Below are 20,934 nucleotides of genomic sequence, written 5' to 3' on the forward strand. Positions count from 1 at the left end.
CCCGCTCTGATTGGCCCTCGCGCGGGGGCGGGGCGGGACGCGTTTTCCCGGGAAAGCGCGCGCGGCGGCGGCTGCGCCATGAGCCCCGCGCGGGCCCGCGCGCTCCGGCGGATCGGCGGGAGCGCGGTCCCGGCCCGGGGGCGGAGCGGGGAGCGCGGGGCGCCCCCTCCGGGACACGGACAGCCGGAGCGCCGTGAGCCCCGCGGAGCTGCCGGTACCGGGAGGGCTGGGCAGCGCGGGGCGCCCCCTCCGGGACACGGACAGCCGGAGCGCCGTGAGCCCCGCGGAGCTGCCGGTACCGGGAGGGCTGGGCAGCGCGGGGCGCTCCCTCCGGGACACGGACAGCCGGAGCGCCGTGAGCCCCGCGGAGCTGCCGGTACCGGGAGGGCTGGGCAGCGCGGGGCGCTCCCTCCGGGGCACGGACGGCCAGCCCGGGCAGTGCTGGCTGGCTCCTCGTAAAGCCCGGTACTCGGTGCGCGCCGCACGGCAGCGGCTCGGTCGGGCCCCCCGTGCGCTGAGCTCCCGCCGCTCTCCCGGCAGGGGTCCCGGCTGCAGCGCCCGCTCCGCCGCCCGCCCGGCATCTCTTCAGCGACCCGGCCGAGGTCCAGGCCCTGCGCCGGAATCTGCTCGCCTGGTATGACCGATGCAAGCGGGACCTTCCCTGGAGGACACTGGTAACGGGAGACATCGGGAAGCGGGGATGGGGAACTGCTCTGCCTTAAGGGAGCCTGGCTGATGTGCCCATGGTGTTTTTCCCTATGTCATGCATCCCTACCTGCGTGGAAGTGCTCCCAGCTAGTCGTGGCTGTGTTGTGGTGGGTGGTCTGAAGCCAATCTCTAGGTATGAAGAGTAAAAGCAGGGCACACTTCTCAAATATAACCATCAAGAGGAGTACTTATCTCTGACAAGACTAGTCTACCTGTGTTTTAATCCTGTTTTGTTCCTGCCTCTATGCTGCCCTGAAGCAGCAAGTGCTGCATGGAGAAGGTTTCCCATGTATTTGTTTTAAGCCTGCTGGACGTGTTTTTAGAGCTCCTGCCTGGTCTGTGCTCTGCCTGGCAGCAGTGGCTCAAGAGTCATTGTGGTGCTGAGGGTGGGCATCAGCTTTTCAGCAATGTCTGAATGGTGGGAACTGCACAGCCCCTCTATGGGATTTACATCTGCCTCCAGTTGCTTCCTAGGCAGGCAGGCTCAGGTATGGGATAGCTCTCTGTGGGATTTTGAACCTCATAAGTAGCTGTCTTTGGGGCATTTCATCAGCAAGAAGCTGCTTTGGCTGTCACTTGATTAACCCTAACTCAGAACTTCTGAGTGCCTGGGGGAAATATTTTGTTTTAATTTCAGATTCTATCGCAGTGTTCAAAACACACCATGGACTGTTTTATTTTGCACACTGGTCCCCTCTGCAGTGGAGTCCTGTGTCACCTTGTTTCTCACACTTCATCTTCTTCCCCTTCCAGGCAGCGACAGAGCCGGATGCCGACAGACGGGGATATGCAGGTGAGGAGCAGGGACTGCACTGTGAGGTGTGGCTTTGTGTGCCATCCTTGGAACAAGCTGCCTGAAGTGGCCACGAGAGCCAGATTCCCATTGCAAGGTGCTGGGGGGTTGGAGAACCCACCTTGGGCCTGGGGGAGCTCCTGTGGGGCAGCATGTGGGGCAGGTGAGGGGTGGGAGGGTGTCCCCTGTGCTGGGTGCTGTGCAGGGTTTGTAGCCAGTGCTAACGTGGCCACAGCACGAGGTGTGGGTGGCGTTGGTGCCTGTGCTCTGACCCCTGCCCTGCTCCCTGCAGTGTGGGTGTCCGAGATCATGCTCCAGCAGACACAGGTGGCTACGGTGATCCACTACTACAACCGCTGGATGCAGGTGACTGCTCCTTACACAGTCCTGTGCCCACAGGCTGCTCCTTTCAGAGGGGGCAGCTGCCCCCTGCTGTGGCAGATCCCCAGAACTCTGCTTGTCCCTGACTTGTCCCTTTCCCTCTGTCCTGCAGAAGTGGCCAACGCTGCAGGCTCTGGCACAGGCGTCCCTGGAGGTGAGCATCACTGGGGCTGGGTGCTCTCCCTGCCCTGTGGCTCACCATTAACGCTGTGCTGCGTCTCGGAGCAGGAGGTGAACGAGCTGTGGGCTGGACTTGGCTACTACTCCAGAGGGAAGCGTCTGCAGGAAGCAGCAAGGAAGGTGCTGGAGTGGGGGGTGGAGGGCATTTCAAAAGCCTTCTGTGGCCGCTGGGCTGGTGCTGATTCATGTCTGCCCTGCCTCGCTGGGGCTGTGCCGCTGGCACAAGGCTGCAGAGGCTGGCATTGCATCTTCCCATGGGCAAAGTGGGTTCCTTGCACACATCCACCCCTGCTGCTTCCCTGAGCTTGGCCCTTCCCTGCCAGGTAGTGTCCGAGCTTGCTGGCCGGATGCCCAGGACAGCCGAGGAGCTGCAGAAGCTGTTGCCGGGCGTGGGCCGGTACACGGCGGGAGCCATCGCGTCCATCTCGTACGGACAGGTGAGAGCTGGTGACAGTGGACACGTCTGCCCCTCCGCTGCCCAGCCCCACTCCTGACAGGTCCTGCTGCTGCGTCTCACAAGCCAAGGGCTCTCCAGGGTTGTCCTTGGCTCTCCCCCCACTTTGAGACGCATCACAGCCCCCACCCAGCTTGACCTATGGGTTGGCCTCAGTTGTGTCACCCTCCATCCTGGGAGCATCCCAGCTCCCTTCTTTGTACCACCATGGTAATCCCAGCTCCTGGTGGCAGGCCACGGGAGCTGTGGATGGGAATGTGATCCGGGTCCTGTGCCGCCTGCGATGCATTGGTGCCGACTCCAGCAGCCCGGCTGTCATCGACCGGCTCTGGTAAGGGGAATGCTCTGTCTCTGGAGCTGTGCTGATTGTGGCTAAAGGCAGGATCACCCAGGAGCTGAGCCTGGAAGGGAGGCAGGTGTGGAGTATGGGATGTTAGTGCTGCTGGGAGTACTGGTGAAAGGAGCCTGTGCTTACCTAGGAGCTTTCCCCTGACAGGCAGGAGGCAGGCAAAGGTCCTGGCATGCTCTCCCCAGAGATCCCCGTGCCTCTCACTGCTGTTTCTCCAGGGACATGGCCAATGTCCTGGTGGACAGGAGTCGCCCAGGGGATTTTAACCAAGCCTTGATGGAGCTGGGGGCAACTGTGTGTGTGCCCAAATCCCCACTGTGCAGGGAGTGCCCAGTGAAACAGCACTGCAAGGCATGGCACAGAGTAAGTGTGGCCCCGAGGGTTTGCCATGGCTGGGGACAAGGTGGGCTGGTGGATGAGCCTGTCCTCACTTCTGTCTGCCTGTGTAGGTGGAGAAAGAGCTGGCCTTCACCTCTCAGAAGCTGTTTGGAAAAGCCCCCCCAGTGCCTGATGTTGAGGACTGTGGTAAGCATGTGGGGAGATCCCTGTTGTAGCTCCAGGTCTGAGCCCTGCAGCAGCTGTTACACTGGTGTTTGCAGGTGTTGGGGACTGTCCCCTGTGCCCCCCAGCCACGGAGCCGTGGGACAGCAGCCTGGGGGTGGCCAACTTTCCCCGGAAAGCAGCGAAGAAGCCGCCGCGGGTGATGCGGACAGCCACGTGTGTGCTGGAGCGGAGGGGCTGCCATGGGGCCCCAGAATACCTCATTGTGCAGAGACCCAGCTCGGGTAATGGGGCTGGGAAGGAGGGGATGAAGGCACCACACAGGCCCTTCCACCTCATGAGGAATAGAGGGAGTGGCTTTGGTTGCTGGGGTTGGGAAAGCTCTTCGGAGCTCTGATAAGGCTCAGTGTCCCTGCATGTGCCCCTTGCTGTCTCACATTTCTGTCATGCCTCCTTCCCAGGTCTCCTGGCTGGACTCTGGGAGTTCCCAAGTCTCCCGCTGGCTCAAGATCTGAAGGAGGAGAAGGAGAGGGAGGAGCTGGCTGATCACCTCCAGGCCTGGATGGGGCAGCCTGTGGCAGCAAAAGGCCTGCAGTTTATTGGAGAGGTGAGCCTGGAGCTGGAGGGATGCAGTGAGTCCCCTGTGCTCAGCCATGGGATGTAGCACACAGAAGAAAGGTGTCTCTTCCCACTGCTCAGGATCCCGGCAGGCTCAGTGCACTTTGCATCCCCCACTGCCTGCCAGCTGCCCATCTCGTGTGTCTTTCCATCCCCTCACAGGTCATCCACATATTCTCCCACATCCACCAAACGTATGTGGTCTACTCCCTGCACCTAGATGGGAATGTGACCCTGGACCCTGCCTTGTCCCCATCCCGCTGGGTGACAGAGGATGAGTTCCATGCTTCGGCCGTTTCCACGGCCATGAAGAAGGTATGGGGGGCACTTGGGCCTTTCCTCCCTTCCCTCAGTTATCTTGGGGAAAACCCCTGGCATCCCCTCAACTTCTCTGGGCTGTCCCAGCTCCAGGACCCAGCTGCTGTTCAACTCTGGGCTCTCTTGTTCTTCCTTCAGGTGCTGAAAGCTCACGAGAAGCAGTGCAGAAAGGAGAGCAGCCCAGTCAAGGTGAGCAGTGCTCCAGGGTGCCTGGAGCCCCAGTATGTGGGACAGCCACTGGTGTGCTGTGGTGAAGGTGCTCCAGGGTTTGGGATCAGGCCAAGGAGCATCCCCAGCCCGTGGCAGGGGCACTTGCCTGACTGGCATTGCCCCTGGGTGTCCCCAGTACCCAGGGGGGATCCCTGGAGACCGTGGGGGCCCCTGGCTGAGCCCTGCTGTGTCTCCTGCAGGGCTCCAAGCGGAAGCGGGGGGCAAAGGCGCAGGGAGCAGGCAGGCCCTGCCCTGGGACACAGCTCTCCCTCCACGCCTTTCTCCGGGCACCGACTGGCCCGTGAGGCCCCCGACCTTCTCGAGTGAGGCACCAGAGCCCCTCGCTGGGGTGAGCCCTGCCCGGGGCCTGGCAGTGCTGTCCCTGTGCTGTAGCAAGCCCAGGACATGGCACTACAATGGTCTCTCACTCTTCCTTTCCCCTGCCTCCCCTGTGGGCATTGTGTCTGGATGTGGCCACCGGTCCTGGATTAATCCTGGAGCCAGACTTGCCCTCCCTCCTTGGCTGGAGCCCTTCTGGGGCTACTCAGCCCTGAACTGCCACCACTTTGGCACTGTGGACTCAGGGCAGCAGGGGTTTCTCTCCAGCAGTGGGAAGACTGTGGGCACATGGCTCCTGCAGCCCTGTCCCTGTCTCCTGCCTGCATCTCATGCCCCAGCCAGTGACTGGGGATGTTGCTGTACCCTTCCTTGTTTTTACTGGACCTGAAAATAAATCTCAAGTGTGTTTTTTAAGTGACTGTCTGTTGCACTGTGCTAAGCTGGGCGTGTTGGGCAGCCTGTGGTGGAATGTGAAGATGGCCTACAGGATCCTTAGATCTGGGCTGGGGAGAGCAGGGATTCTTCATCAGTGCACCTAAGTGCCCCTTGGCTGGGCATTAACTGCTGGTGACCCCAAATAAAGCACCCAGAGCACCCCTCCTGCAAGGGCAGATATCAGCCCCCAAGAGCTGTGCTGCTCCTGCCTGTGGGCTGCTCCTCCCTGGGCCTGAACAACTGCCCCCCGGGCTTTTTACAGGGTTTCATCCTACTTTTATAATTTTTCTCTTGGGCTGCTCAGCACTGTTCCTGCTGAGTGTGCAAATGCACAATGCTGGGGGCTGGCAGGGACAGTCCTGGCAGGGTGCTAGGGGCAGTGATCTCAATTTTAGTGATACGCCCACTTTGAGTGATGGAAATGGCCATTTCATCCTGACCTGGCACTCGGCACATCTTAAATAAAAAACCCAAAAGGATTAAAAATCCAAAGCAGTGCCTGTAAGTTAATTCTTTAATTGAGAGGAGGAAGAGGCCACCACTCACCCCCAGGGCTGGTCATGCTGTGCCAGTAAGTGGCCTCTGGATTATCCACTCCTCTTGGGCAGCCCCTCATCTCTCTGCATCTGGGGGTGTTTCTGTGCCAGCACACTCTTGGCCATGCTCCAGGCTCAAGTCTCAATAAATTAAGCTGAAAATAAGGCAGAAAGTTCTTTACATGTGGTCGATAAATCACTGGGAGCCCAGCAGGTGCCATGCTCACACCCCTGCTGGACTTGGCCCTGAGCATCTTGCTCCCACGCTGAGTTGGCTCTGGATTGATGTGGATCCTTGGTCCCCGCCCGCCTGGGCCATGCCAGGGATGGGATCTTTATGGTCCTTGCCCCAGGGTTGGAGTGGAGCAGATGGGGAGCTGAGGGAGGAGGACTGCAGCGCTGCACTACTGCTGCTGGTCCATGTAGACCTGCACAGCTTTCCAGAGCGCCCGGATATTGCCTTCCCCAAAGCCGGGCGCTCCCCGACGGTCAATGAGCTCCAGGAAGAAGGTCTCCTCAGAGAAGATGGGATGGGTGAAGATCTGCATCAAATATTCCTGAGAGGGGCTCTCTGTGGCATCAGTGCCCAGCCGACCCTTGTCCCCAGGCACTGTGGTGTCCAGGAGGATGCCAAGCTCCGCCAGCATGTGGGGGTCCTGCCCAGCTCCTCGGATCTCCTCTGCTTTGCCCCCCTGGCTGTAATAGGTGGTAGGGGGTGTGAAGAACCGTGCCCCCCGCTGCTGCAGAGCCCTGGTCGTGCTGACAATGTCAGTGGTGCAGAGACCGACGTGCTGGATCCCAGCCCCGCCGTGCTGCTCCAGGAACGTGTCGACCTGGTTGGTGCCATTCTGGGAGAGAGACTCGGCAAAGACCAGCTTGCAGCCGTGTGCTGGGGTGCCCTGGGCGCTCTGCAGTGCGAGGAGCAGCATGCCCACCCCCTGCCCCCCCAGCACATACCCCTCAGCCGGCCTTTCCCGGGGGTTCAGCAGGAAGCGGTGGAAGCCGAAGCAGCGCTGGTACCACTCCAGAGCCGCCCGGGCCCCGCCCCGGGGGCAGACATATGTGATGTGGTCAAAGTGAGAGATCTTGATCCCATCTCCTGTGGCTGAGGGGGCTCCTTGGATGGGCTGGAAGCCAGGCAGGAAGAGCCCCCGGTAACAGGATCGGTCCAAAAGGGTGTGGCTGATGTTGCCCACGACAGAGCTCACCACCCCATAGGTGACAGAACCAGCGTCATCCCTCAGCTCAGTGGGGGGCACCAGCAAGGAGCATCCCTGGCTCTGCAGCCACTTGCAGAGCTCTGGCACATCATCCACCTCGAAGCAGATGTTGGAGGCCGTGCCCAATGTGGGCTGGGGATCTATGTCATAGAGAAAATCACGGGATGAGGTGCTGGCAGGTGCCAGGCGCTCGTTGACGAGGAAGATGGCAGATTCTCGTTGCAAGGCCACCTGCCGGACACGCGGCGTCTCCCGCACGGCCACCGGCTGGAAGCGAAAGGTGCTGGCCAGGTGCTGGCCCCAGCCCTGCCTGTAGGGCAGGTGGAGGGAGATGAAGCAGGGGCGGCTCAGCGAGGCTGCCATGGCTGGGCAGGCTGCAGGGAGGATGCAGGGGATCAGGGGGGCTGCTGGCCCTGGGGAAAAGCCGTTCCCCCACCTTGCACACAGCACACCTGTGTTTGCAAGCACAGATGCGTATGTGTGTAAACTCGCACCTTTTAAATGTGTGTATTTTAAATAACTGGGTCTCAGGAGCCAATTTGCACTGTGAAAGGGCAGCCACCTTCGGGACCAGCTACACAGAGCTGTCCAAGGATGCCAAGCGTTCCTGCAGGCCTTTCACTCTGCTACCCTGCCCCATGCTGGAGGTCCCAGAGCAAGAAAGCCCTGAGCCCTGGATGCAGCCCTGCGGGTCCCCTTTGGAGCCACGTGTAATTTGGGAGTGCTGAAGGGAGGTCAACGGGGATTCCCAGTGGAGGAGGTGTGCTGCACGTGTAAGCAAGATTATGGGGACAAGGGTTATGGTGGGAATGTCCTGTACCAGAACATGGACTGGTAAACATGGAGCAACACACTGGTTACAGCTAAAACGCTCCTGTGCTGCCCTAGCGCCTGTCAGGTGTGTCCCACCAGTGGAGGGGAGCAGTGGGGTCATGATAGGCTCATGTGCCCTTCCCCTCCCCAACAAGGACAGCGTGGAGTCACCATGCTCTCTGCAACAGTCTGGGAATAATGACCTTGCCCTAGGGGCACAGAGGAGGGACACTTCGGGAAAGTGATCTTCCTCCCCACCAATCCAAATATCTGTGATGCTCAAGAGGGAAAAAAGATGTGCCCAAAACCCCAATCGGAATCACCTCTCCAGAGCACCCACTGAGGCTTCCTGATCCCACGGCATGCACGAGCCGCTCTGGCCAGTCCTCACAGGTGTGCAGTGGGCTGGGGACAACACACCTGCTGAAATATTCCCTTCCACCTGCCCGCTTGCAGGGGCTGCGTGCACCGAGCTCTCCCTGCCCCTTCCCACCGGCCCAGGGCGGCGGGACCGCGTGGAGCCCGGCGAGCACATGGGCAGCGGCCGGCGCTCCTTCCCCGGCCCCGCTGCCCGCGGCGCTCCCGCGGCCCGCCCCGCCGCCCCCGCGCCCCGCTCGCCCCCGGGCCGCGGCTCACCGGGTCAAGGCTGCGGCGAAGGGACGCGGCAGCGCCGGCGCGGGGCGGGGCAGCTCGCTGCGCCCCGGCGTGCACCGGGCACGGCGGGCCGGGCACGGCGCCCGCGGGACGCTCCCGGCGCGGGATCGCGGCCATCGCCCCGAGCACGGACGGGGCCGGCACACCGGGACCGCGCTGCCCGCTGCGGGTGCCGCGGTTTGCGCACCAAAAGCCGCCCAGGCTGAAAGCCGCAGGCACGGGATGAGCCGAGGGGAAGCGCCTGCCCGGCGGTGGCTGGGGCTCCTGGGGCTCAGCTCGTGTCTGTGCAGGGTCGTTCCCTGCCAGCCCGAGTCCCAGCACATGAACTGGGGAAACGTGTGCTCAGTGCTGGGCGCTTCACAGCGTCCAGGGTACCCGGGGGGCACTTGGGGGGAACAACGTGCAGGTGGGGGGTGACAGCTCTGAGGAAAGTCCGGTGTCAGTCATGAGGGACTGCTCACCATCCTTGCAGACATCTCTGGGCCCCTCAAGCCTCTCAGCAGTGATCCCCTCTCCCGCTGCTGTTTTCAGACGAATCCCCGCATTATGTGTGTCTGGGATCATATTCTGCCCCCGCTGTGACTGTGGCTGCTTGCCCTTCCCTGCCTTATCATGTTTTTGTACAGATCCCAGGTACAATAAACTGCTCAAATATTTGCAGAGATGTCCTTGTGCTGCCAGAGCGGTGAGCTCCTCTTGTTTGGCTGGGGGGTGGAATCAGTGTCGCTGTGATTTCCCAAGGAAACACCGACACTAGCACAGACCCATCAACGTGGGGCCGGACAGGAGGCATGGAACTGGACACTGGGGAGTTGCTGTGGGGCCAAGCTTGGCCTGAGAACGGCCATGGGCACAACAGAACAGCCGGGCTTTTGAGGTGACACCCCACAGGGCAGGGAGCTCCAGCACCCTGCCTTGTATGGGAGACACCATCTTCTTGGCTGCAGGGAAGCAGAGACGGCACTGGTGGCTCCTGTGGCGCCCCGTGCAGGGATGGCGCTGCTGGAGGTCACCCCGCAGTCCTGCAACCCTTTGGTGTAGCAGTGTCCTTGGCAGTACCCCCAGCCCTCCTGTGCCTGCGAGGTTTGCAGCCGCTGTGTCCATCTCTCCCGTGTCAGCCTCTGGCGTCAGCCCGGCACCAGGCACCGCTTTGCCCCAGCACGGCTTGGGCTGGGCTGTGGCACCAGCGCCCCGAGGCCACATGGCACCGACGGGGACAGTGCCTGCCTTGTCGCTGTCCCCTCGAGGCAGGCGGTGGTGGCCGGGGCACAGTCCCCGCTCCAGCCAGGCTCTTCTCCTCCCTCCTGGGCGGGGAGAGTGGTCAGGAGATAAAAGGGAGACCAGGGCCAGCTGGAAGTTGCTGAAAGCTGCCGGGGCCCGGAGCGAGGGAGGACGGCAGCGAGGAGAAGTGCGGTATCGAGGGCTCGTTCTCGCGGGGAGGGGGGTGGGGAGTGGGGGCACATCCACCCTGTCCAGATCCTGCATCTCCCTGCTCCCTCCCCAGACCATTCCCTCCAGACCCATATCCTCCCTCTTGCCCATTGAATGTGCTGGATATTAGAGGGACGGGCAATATCCTGGGTTAGAGAGCTGTTGGAGGATAGGGCTTCAGGCAAATTTTGGGAGACTCAAGGGTTTTAAAAGCTTTGTGTACTCCCAAAGCACTTTGTGGGGTATCAAGGACTCTCAAGGTGACCTGAAGGTGAAACCATCTCTGTCTCAGTGACTGCTCACTGGCAGCTGAGATGATGAGGGCTGTATCCCTGCTCCCTTCTGGAGCAAAGTCAGACCTCTCTCTGGGGCTGGGTTTGTTTTGTGGGATCAAAGAAATGGAGAAGGCCCATGGCCAGAGGAGTACCTTCCTCTCTTGAGCTGTGGAGTGGGTCTTCACTGCCAGGGGAGAACAGGATGCTGTAGCAGTGGGTGCCCACAAAAGACAGCAGCAAGGAGCCAAATTCCCCACCTCGTACCCATTTCCTTGCCCCCTGGGATGGGGGTCCTGGCTTCCAGTGCCAGGATCAGGCCAATACTGCCCACACCCTTGTCTGCCCTGGAGCAGGCTGCAGGGAGGTGTTTTGGGGTTGCAGTGGATCTGGGAGGAGACTAACACCCCATGTCCCCCTGCCAGGGCCAGGGTCCAGGATGGGGCTGCTGGTGCTGGCCCTGGCCACCTGGCTGGGGCTGGGGCTGGCCTCGGCCTCTGAGGAGACGGCCAACAGCAGCCGGATCTGCCAGGAGGCGCCGGCATGGACCATCAATGGCTCGAGCCCCATGGAGGGGGCGGCAGGGCAGGTGACGGTGGTGGCCCTGCTGAAGGCCAGCTGACAGTTCTGCCTGAGGCAGGCCCACAGGTGAGCCCCACTCCCGCTCCCCACAGCAGTCCCCGCCGGCTCGGGGGCGTCTGGCAGCCCCCTGCCCCGGCAGCCCTCCCAGCGCCTCCTTCCCGCAGCCTCGGGGGCCTGCGGGAGCGGCTGGCCCGGCAGGGCACGGCCGATGTCCGCTACATGATCGTCAACGAGAAGGCGCCGCTGTCCCGCGCCATGCTGCCCGAGCTGCAGCGCCATGCCCCGCCCGGCGTCCCCGTCTTCCAGCCCGAGCGGGAGGACCCTGACGTCTGGCAGGTCCTGGGGGGTGACAAGGACGACTTCCTTGTTTATGACCGGTGAGTGTCCCCCAACTCGCCTGAGGCTTTAATGGGTGTTACAGAGCGTTTGATGGGCTTCCAAAATCTCCTCTCATGCCTGGGCTGGGGGGGATTCCAGACCCCTGTCTTGAGTCAGGCCATGACTTCTCCCCTCAGGTGTGGCCGCCTGGCTTTCCACATCCAGTTGCCCTTCAGCTTCCTCCACTTCCCCTATGTGGAGGCAGCCATCCGCTCCAGCCACATCAAGGACTTCTGTGGCAACTGCTCCCTGTACCCCAACACTACCCAGGAGGTAAGACGTGGAATGCTTGCTGGAGCTTTGGATCCCTTCTGTCCTTGGCACTGCACATCAGCAAGAGCAATCATATCTCCGTGTTGGGGATGGGCTCTGGGTTGGCAGCTGCCCTCAGATGTATTTGAGAGGAAAGGTGATGGAAGGTCTGGAATAAGGGCACTTAAATAGGTCAGAGCTTTCCGGTTGAAAAGGAATTGACCAAAGGGGTCATATCCCATGTCTAGGAATGCTAACTAGGACTGTTCCCATAAAAGAAAGGGCTGGCAGTGGATGCAGAGGTGGCAAGCTCAGAGCAAAGAAAAGGGTGTAGCTCTGAGCTTGGCAGGCGATTAGTCACTTCCCAGGAGAGAAGTACATCCAGAAATACTAAATGCTAATTTCTGTTTCTGGACCACAGACAGCTTGAGCCAAGGAATGCAAGTCTAGAGGCTTGTGCCCTGTGTGCTCCAGCCTCTCCTGTCCTCCCTGTGCCCTGGGTCAGGGCTGGAGAGCATTTGCTCTGACCCACAGTTTTCTGTATGATGAATGCTGGTCTGCCTTCCCAGTTCACAGCTGTGCCCCCAGGCTTCCTGCAGGGTTCTGTGGGCATTCACATACCACAACAGTCCTTGTGTTACTTTCCTCAGGCTAACAGCACCATGGAGGGCTTTGCAACCCCGAGCTCCCTTCCTGAACACGAGGGGATGGAGTCAGAGACCCCTGTCCACCAGCACAAGCCCCTCCATCCTCATCGCCACCACGAGGTCAACAGCGAGAGGGACACAAACCCAAGTGAGGACCACAAACCTGCTACCCATGCTCACCACCACCATGGAGACCATGGCCAGCTCCATCACAAAGGGAGGAAGCAGAAGGAGGGGGATGAGCATTAAACCAGGCTGGGCAGCCTTGCAGAACCCAGTAGTGTGCAGATGACCCCAGCTCACTTCACAGAGGCATGGAAGGACTTGCTTTGGGCTGCTGGTCACCAGCAGCACTGGTTTAACAACTTCCTCCAGCATACCTCATGTGGGCTGTCCTCCTACGCTGTGATAGGGATGGAAATTCCCCTTGGACCCTGCTCAGTGCTGCGTTTTCAGCCCCAGGGCTCAGTTCTGAGCCTTCATCTGCCACTGCCTGCCTTTCTGTGCTCAATGAAGCCCGCTGTGCAAACCAGGAGGTCCCTGGTCACTGCTGGCTGACACCGCACAGAGAAGCGGGGCGGGGCTGGAGGGGCCAGAGCTGGGATGGGAGCAGCGCTGCCGGCATCCTCTGCCAGAGCTGGGATGGGAGCAGCGCTGCCGGCATCCTCTGCCAGAGCTGGGATGGGAGCAGCGCTGCCGGCACCCTCTGCCAGAGCTGGGATGGGAGCAGCGCTGCCGGCACCCTCTGCCCATCCAGACACCCCTGGGTTTGCTGGAATCCCCGAGTTTCCTGGCCAGGGAGCGAGGGGAGGGACAGCGTGTGCCCGGCAGGACGCGGTCCGGGGGACTGAGGGCACGAAGAGCGGTGGGATGTGGCAGCTCGCCATGGTCCAAGCTGTAGCCCCGTGTCTGACCGTGCGCTCGGGTGTGTGCAGCGGTGCTGGTGGCCGCAAGATGGTGGCCTTGTCCCCTCCTGGAGACCCAGGGCCGAAGCAATGGCACCGCTCGGGGAGGGCTGGGTGACCGCGCTGAGGGGTGAGCGGGGCGGGAGGGCAGCGCGGACATCCGGAGTGCGAATAAAACCTCTGTGAAGTGACCACTGCTCGGTTTGGCCTCTGGTGGGCCCGGGGGGATCTTGCTCAGTGCACAGGGAGGGACACAGGGCTGGATGTAGACCCCAAGGTGCAGCAGCCAAGGATGGTTTACATCCCCTGAACAGGAGTTGGAAGTAAAGGAGTTTAAGATTGAAGAGAAGTCTTCTTCAAGAGAAGACACCATCTCTTCCTATCTTCCAGCTGCCTCCCAGGATGGGAGTCCAGGACATTAACACTGCACTGCTTGGAGGATATTTGGCTTGGCACTTCCATACCTGGCTTGTAGGTGTGATGTTGGGGTGCTTGCCCCAAGCTGCTGCTGGTTCCCACATGCAGTCCAAAGTCATCACGGGCATCTTGTCCCATCCAGTGCCCAGACCAGTCCCCATTGCAGGCACATTGTGGGGCTCCCCAGCCCTCAGGCAGGTGGGTGCTGTGCCCCTGGCAGGTAGTCATGCCTGCCTTCATCTTATGGTGCCCCAGGCCTGTCTCTGCCCTTTACTCCAGCTCCATCCATCATCCTACACAGCCCTACTCAGTGCCTCTTACAGCCCTGCATCCTGAGTGGGGAGCAGAGAGATGATTTTCTGCTCAGAGATTTCATGGTGCTGTGTCCCAGTGCTGGGTTTCTGCATCCTGTCTCTGCTGGAGGATGTTCTGCACAGTGACTAGGACAAAAACCAGGATGAAAAGGAGCTGTTCCTCACAGGGATGACAGCAATGGGATCAGATGTGTCTTTCTTACCAGCCAGGCTCTCCCATGGGGTGCTAGCTGAGACCCTGCTCCCCCTCCTCCATTTCTCCTCCCCCTTCCTCCTCTACCTGCTCCCAGTAGCCTGCAAGGGCACCTCTGTCTGCTGCTCCTGCCATCAATATTGAGGTTATCTTTTTCTTCTGGCAGCTGCTGTAATTGAAACAAAGCAGGCCGGGCCTCACGGGCTCGGCTCCTCTTGCTCATTTTGCTGGTGCTGCTGAGACAACTAATTCATCTTATCGATGCATGGTTGGCCTCTTTTCCACCAGGCAGAGCAGTCTCCCTGCCATAGCTGGTAGGAGCAGACTGTGTTCCTGTGGCATGCTGCTGGGTGCTGCTCTTGTCCAGCCTCTGGTCCCTGGCTTGCCTCAGCTGGGTGCTGGCCACCAGCAGAAGATGCCAGAGGAGCCAATCAGGGAAAAAGGTGCAGATTGGAAGGATGCTGATTACTTTAATCTCTTTCTTTTGCCTTCTGATGCATTATCAGCACTTGTATTAAATTCCACATCCTTTCCTTGTGCAACTCCTAAGGTGTCCCTGCTGAGGAGGTGACAGGTAATGAGTGGGCATACATGGATTTGCATTCCCTCACTGATGACCAGTGCTGCAAATAGCCATGGCAGAGAGACGGATCCCATCTGGTGCTGGGTGTGTAGTCCACTGCAACAGCTACCATTTGGTTACCTCCCAGCAGACAAATTTCTGGCCCTGAAAGCTTGGGTAGGCATTTTACTTTGGGTAGAAACACTGAGGTGTGGGAAAGATGTGTCACATTGTTTGGATGAAGTCCTACATGACTGAGTAGGGGCAAGGCTTTAGAGTGAAACTGATCCTGCTCCATATAATACTGTCCAAAGACCTGAAGGGTTTGGGGTGCCATGCCTGGGTCCCCTATGACAGGATTCACCCTTGAAAGATGCCAGTAACCTGTAGCTCTGCAAATGCTGTGTCAGTGTCTGTACTATTGCGATGCTGAGGGAGAGCTTTGCTCTGGCTGGGGTGGAGAGGTGTTTTGGGGGAGGAAACAGGCTCTCTGCATCTCCAATATCTTGGTCTCTCCAAGAGAGAGTGGTGGTGTAAGTAGAGTCAGAGAGCTCCAAGGAATCCTCACTTGTTGTGGGGCTGGCTCAGCTGGGGGGTCAAGGGCCAGAAACAAGAGCTGGCTTTAGGTTCTAGCAGTGCTGTTCCTTGGTACCCTGTTACGTGTGGCTGTACCCTGGAGGAGGGTGCAGCAGGGTACCCTGGTACCCATGGCTGTGCCACCACCCTGGAAGAGGACAGATGTCAGTTTCATGTCACATGAATCCTTGGCCCTGTGTGCTGCTCCTGCCGAGGGCCCGGCAGATCCTCTCGGGAAAGGAGGAACAGCCAGTCCTAATGTCAACAGAGGCCTCTTGTGCAGCGATGCTGTGTCAAGAAGAGGAATGGGTCCCTCCTCCTCCACCCATTCATCTGGCAGTCGGGGCTGGCGTGCTGCCAAGCCAGGCTGCTTTGGAAACATTTCATTGAGGAGGCAGCTGAGCCTAGGAAAACAGAATGAAAATATACAGAGGGATCACTGTTGTTAGGCAAAATAAATGCAAGCGGCTGCATTTTTGTCCCCCAAGTCCAGCCCAGCCAGGCCCCTCTGGCTTCTCTGGGGTCAGGGTGGCTGCTGCTGCCTGGGGGTGGCAGCCATCCATCTCCATTGTGGGTTAGGAGCTGGGGAATGAGACCTGGAGAGGTCATCTGTGGCTTTGGCCAGCTTGCTGGTGACCCTGGTGAAGAGGCCCAGATTAACTTTGGGGTAGCGTTGCCCAAGGAGATGGGACAGAGCAGAGAAACAGCAGCAGGGATGAGCCAGCAGCAGGGACTTGTGGTCCCTGCGTGGCCACCAGTGCAGGGGGGTTGATGGAAGTGATGCAGGGGCTGCAGAACTGAGTCAGATTTTGGCCATGTTCATTCCCACCTCCCTCTTCAGCATCAACCGTGGGACCAGGCTGGGCAGGAGGCCCCCAGCAGGACAGAGTCCAATCCCTGAGTTTTCAAAGCCCAGTTGCTTGGCATGCCCCATCTTCTGTCTGCTGGCAGAGGGAGAGCAGAGTCATCTCAAAGCAGTACCCAGGGACAGAGGGTGGAGGTGCCTCTGACTTCTGAGCAAAGCTGCATACGACAGATTTGCCTCTCCCGTTGTTTCCTCCTATAACCTCTCTCCTTCCTCCAAAGGCCTTCAAGCCACTCCATGGCCATTTGATGACCTACAAGAGGTGTATCCCAGTATCTCCCTCCCTCCCTCCTGATGGGTCCAGAGTAATTTGGGGGAGGCAGAGCTGGAGCCCCAGCCCCATGAAATACCAAGGCTCTCACCCCTGCATAGCTTTCTATGGTTTTACCTCCTCTCTTTGTCCACCCAGCATAGTCTGGTTTTGTTACTTACAGCTTATATCAGGGGGTTGAAAGAGCCCAGTGTGAGCAGAAAAAGCCCAGCCCACACTCTGGGAGAGACACGTCTCACCAGGCCAGCTCATGCGTGGAATTGCAGGCAGGTCCCCAGGGCTGAGACTGGATCTTGCCCTGGTCCTTGTGTTTGTAGGAGCTTTGCTAAGATTCAGGCTCCCTCCTGCCTTCCTGCCAGGAAAGCAGACAGCAAGATAATCCTTTTCTGCCATGTGAGTGGTGATTTGCCATGTGTGTCTCCACACATCTCTCCTGGAAACAGGTTAGCTGTGATGCTGGGTCCCCAAATCCTGCTGCTGAGGGCGGCCTGGGATGATGGCAGATGTGACAGTGATGGCCCTCACTGCAGCTGAGGAACCTTGGTAGAGCTGCCAAAAATGCCTGACTCCAGCTTCCCATCCAGCTGGACCCTGTGATCCACTCATGTTCCAAAGCCAGGGCAGACCCCATACTAAAGGCTAACAGAAGCATTGTTTACCCCTTGCTTTGCCATCATTTATTCATACGCCTGTAGCCTGAAAAAATGATCCCCCATTTATTTTAGTATCCCTAATTAAAGGGAAGGAACTTCAGTGGCTGAAAGGGGGAGGTGGTGGCCCAAGAGGGTTGTTTTCTGCTGAGCTCAGCCCTGAGACAGCCAGCCTGGCTGGGATGGACATCTCTCCAGTGGGACTGAGTAACTTTCTGGAGCATTCTGTGCTCTTAGACTCATGCTGGAGAGGTGGCTGTTCCTTCTGGAAGCCAAGGGTCTTCACCCAGCAGCTGCTCTGTGCTGAATTGCTCTTTGCACAGCAAATGCGTTTGCTGGAAGGGTGCTGAAATCTCCATGGCAAGACAGAGGCTCAGCACATTGCTAATCTTATAGGGGCTGGGGGAAGGCAGGCCTGGCAAAGCCAGAGGTGTAGTGTCATGTGTGGGGGAAAGGGAGAACAACAGGTTCTGACAGACAGAAATCTCTGCCTGGGTACAAGAGTGTGTCTGGGTCTGCATCATCCCAGCCTGAGCAACCACAGGGACACACAGGCAGGTAGAGCAGTTCCTGGATCAACATGACGGTGAGAACAGCCATCCCACACCTGATCTTGGAATTCAGCCTGTGCTTGGAGAAGGGAGAGGTACTTTCAGTCCTTGCATTTCTCTTTTGAGTACGCAGACAATTGCAGTCACACCTGAAGGAGGCCTTTGAGCTTGTCAGTTCTGGAAAGTTTCATAAAATAACTGGCTGGCTAGCAAAAAGCCACTTTATTAGAGTCCCTGCTGGAAGAGGAGCACAGCAATAACTCAGCGCTAATGAATCAGTGGAGAATCCACAGGGGATTTGAACAGTTTGACAGCAAAAAGCTCCAACTCCGGTCTGTGCTTTGTTGGAGACCTTACTAGGCACTGGAAAATCTAAAAATGGTGCTAAACTCCATGAGCAACCAAATCAAGGTGTCTCTCCTCTTGCTTGCAAGGCCAAATATTTCATGAGATAATTCTCTGTGCCTCTTCCTGGACATTGGATCTAAGGGGGTGCTAAGGAATAACTGTCCTGACCAACAGATTCCTCTGCTCCCAAATGCATTAAGGCAGGGGAGCTGCAGTTACTCCCTGTGTCCTTTCCCTTCTGTCTCTGTCCTGAGCAGCATCAGCAACATAGGAAAGGCAGAAACAGCCACACTTCCACTGAGTACTGTGCAATGGAGGCTGTTGCAGGGAGCTTGGATGCTGCTAAGCCTGTCTTTGGCTGCTTTGGAGCAACAAATCCTCTGGATGGCTGGAGCAGGAGCTTGGTGTCTGCCTGCACTCTACTATCCTGTTCCTTTCCCATCGTTATTTGGCTGTAAAGCTTCTTCTGCCCTTGTGTACCTTCATCTGTCGCCACAGGACTTTCCTGGTACTCCCTGGGCCTTGCAAAACTCTGCTGTCATCTCTAAAGGCTCAGGCCTCATGTTAGTGAGGGCACAACACTGACTGTTGGGAGTCAAAGCAATGTCAAAGCAGCATGGGAGTATCCAAGAGAGGGGAGGATGCCCAGAGAAAAGCAGTTTTTCTGCTGAGGATGGAGTTTGGGCATGGTGGGGAGAGAGGAGAGCAGCTACATGAAGGTGTGCAGGTGGGAGCAGCCAAGGAGGCGACATCCCCTTGGGCTGAGATGTGACACCAGCCATCACTTACCTTGACTGCCATAAAACAAAGTACAGCTGCCAGGAAGCCCACAGAGGCATCTCATCAGCACCCTTGTCCTTTCTCCTTTTTATAGTCCTTGAATTTATTTTCTAGGAAGATGAAAGTGGTTTTCTTACTCCACAGCATCTGCAGCTTAAAGCTGGATTTCTGATTGAGCTGGCACCCAAAGAATTTCCGAGGATATTGCATTGCATTGCTGCCTGACTGTGCTCTAGAGCCCCTAGGGCTCCAGCCCCTTTTGTCAGTCAATTTTCTAGCCAGGGACTCAAAATAAAATACTTCCTGGAACCAGCAGGAGAAATCAGCACTTGTTGGATAACACCAGTGATGAGGCCAGGAGGGCTGGAGTTTTTGGGTTGCAGCACAGGCAGGCCCTGACCAAACAGTCCTGAAAACAGGAGGGGAACCAGGGCTGCCAGTGGCTCAGCAAATGGCTGGCTCAGGAAAGCGTGCAGTGAATTATTGATGTACCTGGTTCCAGGCTCTGAATGAGCAGCATCAGGGGCTGGGCTGGAGGCTGACATTTTGCATCCTTCCCCAGGGAGAAGAGGTCTGCCCACGTTCCCTGGGAGGAGGAGAGCTCTCCCCATTGCAAAATCAAGGCAGTGATGAAAGGCACAGGGAAATATGGGGAGGAATGGGGAGCAACAAATGTTCAGAATGAAGAGAGAGGAAAAATAGATTGGTTTTTCTTTGAAATAACATGCTAACCCCCCAGAGACAGGCTGGCCAGCCACTGCACCAACCTTGCTTTGATTTGAGTCGGGATTATATGTTTTATGCAATGAAAAGTCAGCTTATTGGTAATGAATAACATCCCTGCTTTGTCTGAAGTCTAAACTCCTCTTTATTGGCACTGTCTGGGGACGACGTAAGTAAGGACACTCAAGGTTGTCACTAGGTGAGCTCTGCGGTGACTGGTGACAGAGGGACCAGACAAGCTGGGTGCTGTGTCCCAGCTCTCATGAAGTCTCACCCTCTTCCTGAGCAGCCCTGGCAGCTGCAGGGACACACAGGTGCCCGCAGAAATTCTGTGACACCAGAGCTCACAGATTTCATCACTGGGAAAGCTTGAGATTGCTGGACTGTTCTCTGCCAGGAAGGTGTGCTGTACCCTGGGTCAGGAGGGTGCTTTGGGATGGCCCTGTGAGGTCCCTCTCTGCAGCCAGGGAGGGACAGAGGTGGACAAAGCCCTTCTTTGTCACCCCAGGACCTGTCACCAGAACAATGAGCAGAGGTGATGGACAAAATGCCATGCTCCTGTGGCAAGTGCTTCCTGTTGCAACAAACTCTTAAAGACAGCAAAATGGCCTTCAGGGTTAAAGAAATGGGGATGTGATTCCTGGGGAAAAATCTGTGTGTAAACAAATCTGTGTGCAGCTGCTGCCCCAGGCCAGTCCCTGCCACTGCCAGCACTCATTACTTTGAACAAGACCAGCAGCAGCAAGGAACACCTCAGCCTTCAAGGAAAACCTCTTCCTGACCTTCATCGATTAGCTTGTGGCTTACTCTCTAAAATGGAGATCTCTCATTGCAGTAGCTCTGCCTGCTCTCACCACCTGCCTGAGACCCGATTCCTTCCCTCCGTGTCCTGTGGAGGAGACCTTGGGCTTGGAGGTATCTCGTGGCAGAGCAAAGGCACATAATTATTTCCTGTTCCCTAATTGCATCGCCCTGTTATTCCAGGAAATGTACTCTTGCTCTGTCAGTAAGAATAAATAGGAGATCTCTGCAACAAGGGAGTAACCGGTAATGGTTTAGATGTGACTGAACTGCAGATAGGAAGGAATTGGTCTTGTATTCTCAAAGCACTGAGAATAATAGCAAGAAAACTGAACTCAGAGACCTGTGAGCTCTGCCCTTCCTCAGAGGTTTGTCGCATAAATTTAGACAGGACGCAAAACCAGGAATGTATTTCTGGAGAAATACTTGGAACTGTGTCCTGCTGGACACAGCAGCAAAGCGGTGGCAGGGTGTAGGGGCCCAGAGAAGTGGACTTCAGTTGCTGCAGCCCTCCCCCCATCAGCCCCACGCTGTGCTGGTCCCAGGGGTGCTGCCATCACCCTCGGTTTAAAGCAGAGGCTAGTGAGGAGTCAGCTCCCTGGATTTTGGGATGCCAACTCAGGCAGTATGTACTGAATATATTAATATGTTCCTTTAATGCAGCCCTGCCTGAGAGCGCAAGAGAGCTCCTGGAAGCCAGCAGTACCTGTTTTTTATGTCCTCCCCCAAAGGCCGTGTGTACTAAAGGACCTGGCGATTCCTGTGCCCGAGGACCCTGCTATGATGTGTGAGAGGAGCCCTTCACTAAGGGCTTTAAAAAAAAAAATCAAACCCTGATGCCCATGAAAGGCAGGGCACTGCTGTCTGCTCTGTACTCGATGTAAAGCCGTGGGTGAATTACGGGTGA

General features: G+C 57.9%; 3 protein-coding genes across 4 annotated transcripts; 2 read left to right on the forward strand and 1 right to left on the reverse strand.

Moving 5' to 3' along the window:
• Positions 1-546: 546 nt before the first annotated feature.
• Positions 547-5,269, forward strand: MUTYH (mutY DNA glycosylase). Its single transcript, XM_031505484.2, has 14 exons — positions 547-674; positions 1,462-1,501; positions 1,794-1,867; positions 1,995-2,036; positions 2,111-2,182; positions 2,386-2,499; positions 2,750-2,847; positions 3,084-3,228; positions 3,315-3,390; positions 3,465-3,650; positions 3,828-3,973; positions 4,147-4,299; positions 4,441-4,491; positions 4,713-5,269. Exons 3-14 carry the CDS (start codon positions 1,811-1,813, stop codon positions 4,815-4,817), a joined length of 1,245 nt encoding a protein of 414 aa, XP_031361344.2. The 5' UTR covers positions 547-674; positions 1,462-1,501; positions 1,794-1,810; the 3' UTR covers positions 4,818-5,269.
• A 513-nt stretch (positions 5,270-5,782) lies between these two features.
• Positions 5,783-7,477, reverse strand: HPDL (4-hydroxyphenylpyruvate dioxygenase like). The gene has a single exon (XM_021530254.2). It carries the CDS (start codon positions 7,403-7,405, stop codon positions 6,227-6,229), a length of 1,179 nt encoding a protein of 392 aa, XP_021385929.2. The 5' UTR covers positions 7,406-7,477; the 3' UTR covers positions 5,783-6,226.
• Positions 7,478-9,833: 2,356 nt separating this feature from the next.
• LOC110470530 (selenoprotein Pb-like) lies at positions 9,834-13,167 on the forward strand. Of its 2 annotated transcripts, none has more exons than XM_021530232.3 (5): positions 9,834-9,917; positions 10,638-10,860; positions 10,959-11,171; positions 11,310-11,445; positions 12,075-13,167. In XM_021530232.3, the coding sequence occupies exons 2-5, from the start codon at positions 10,652-10,654 to the stop codon at positions 12,318-12,320; spliced, it is 804 nt and encodes a 267-aa protein (XP_021385907.2). In that variant the 5' UTR covers positions 9,834-9,917; positions 10,638-10,651; the 3' UTR covers positions 12,321-13,167. The 2 variants fall into 2 exon arrangements, with proteins under 2 accessions (XP_021385907.2, XP_021385917.2); XM_021530242.3 differs by having other exon boundaries at positions 9,850-9,922.
• The last annotated feature ends 7,767 nt before the right edge of the window (positions 13,168-20,934 follow it).

The sequence above is a fragment of the Lonchura striata genome, chromosome 9, assembly GCF_046129695.1.
Source record: "Lonchura striata isolate bLonStr1 chromosome 9, bLonStr1.mat, whole genome shotgun sequence".
Classification (NCBI taxonomy): Eukaryota; Metazoa; Chordata; class Aves; order Passeriformes; family Estrildidae; genus Lonchura; species Lonchura striata.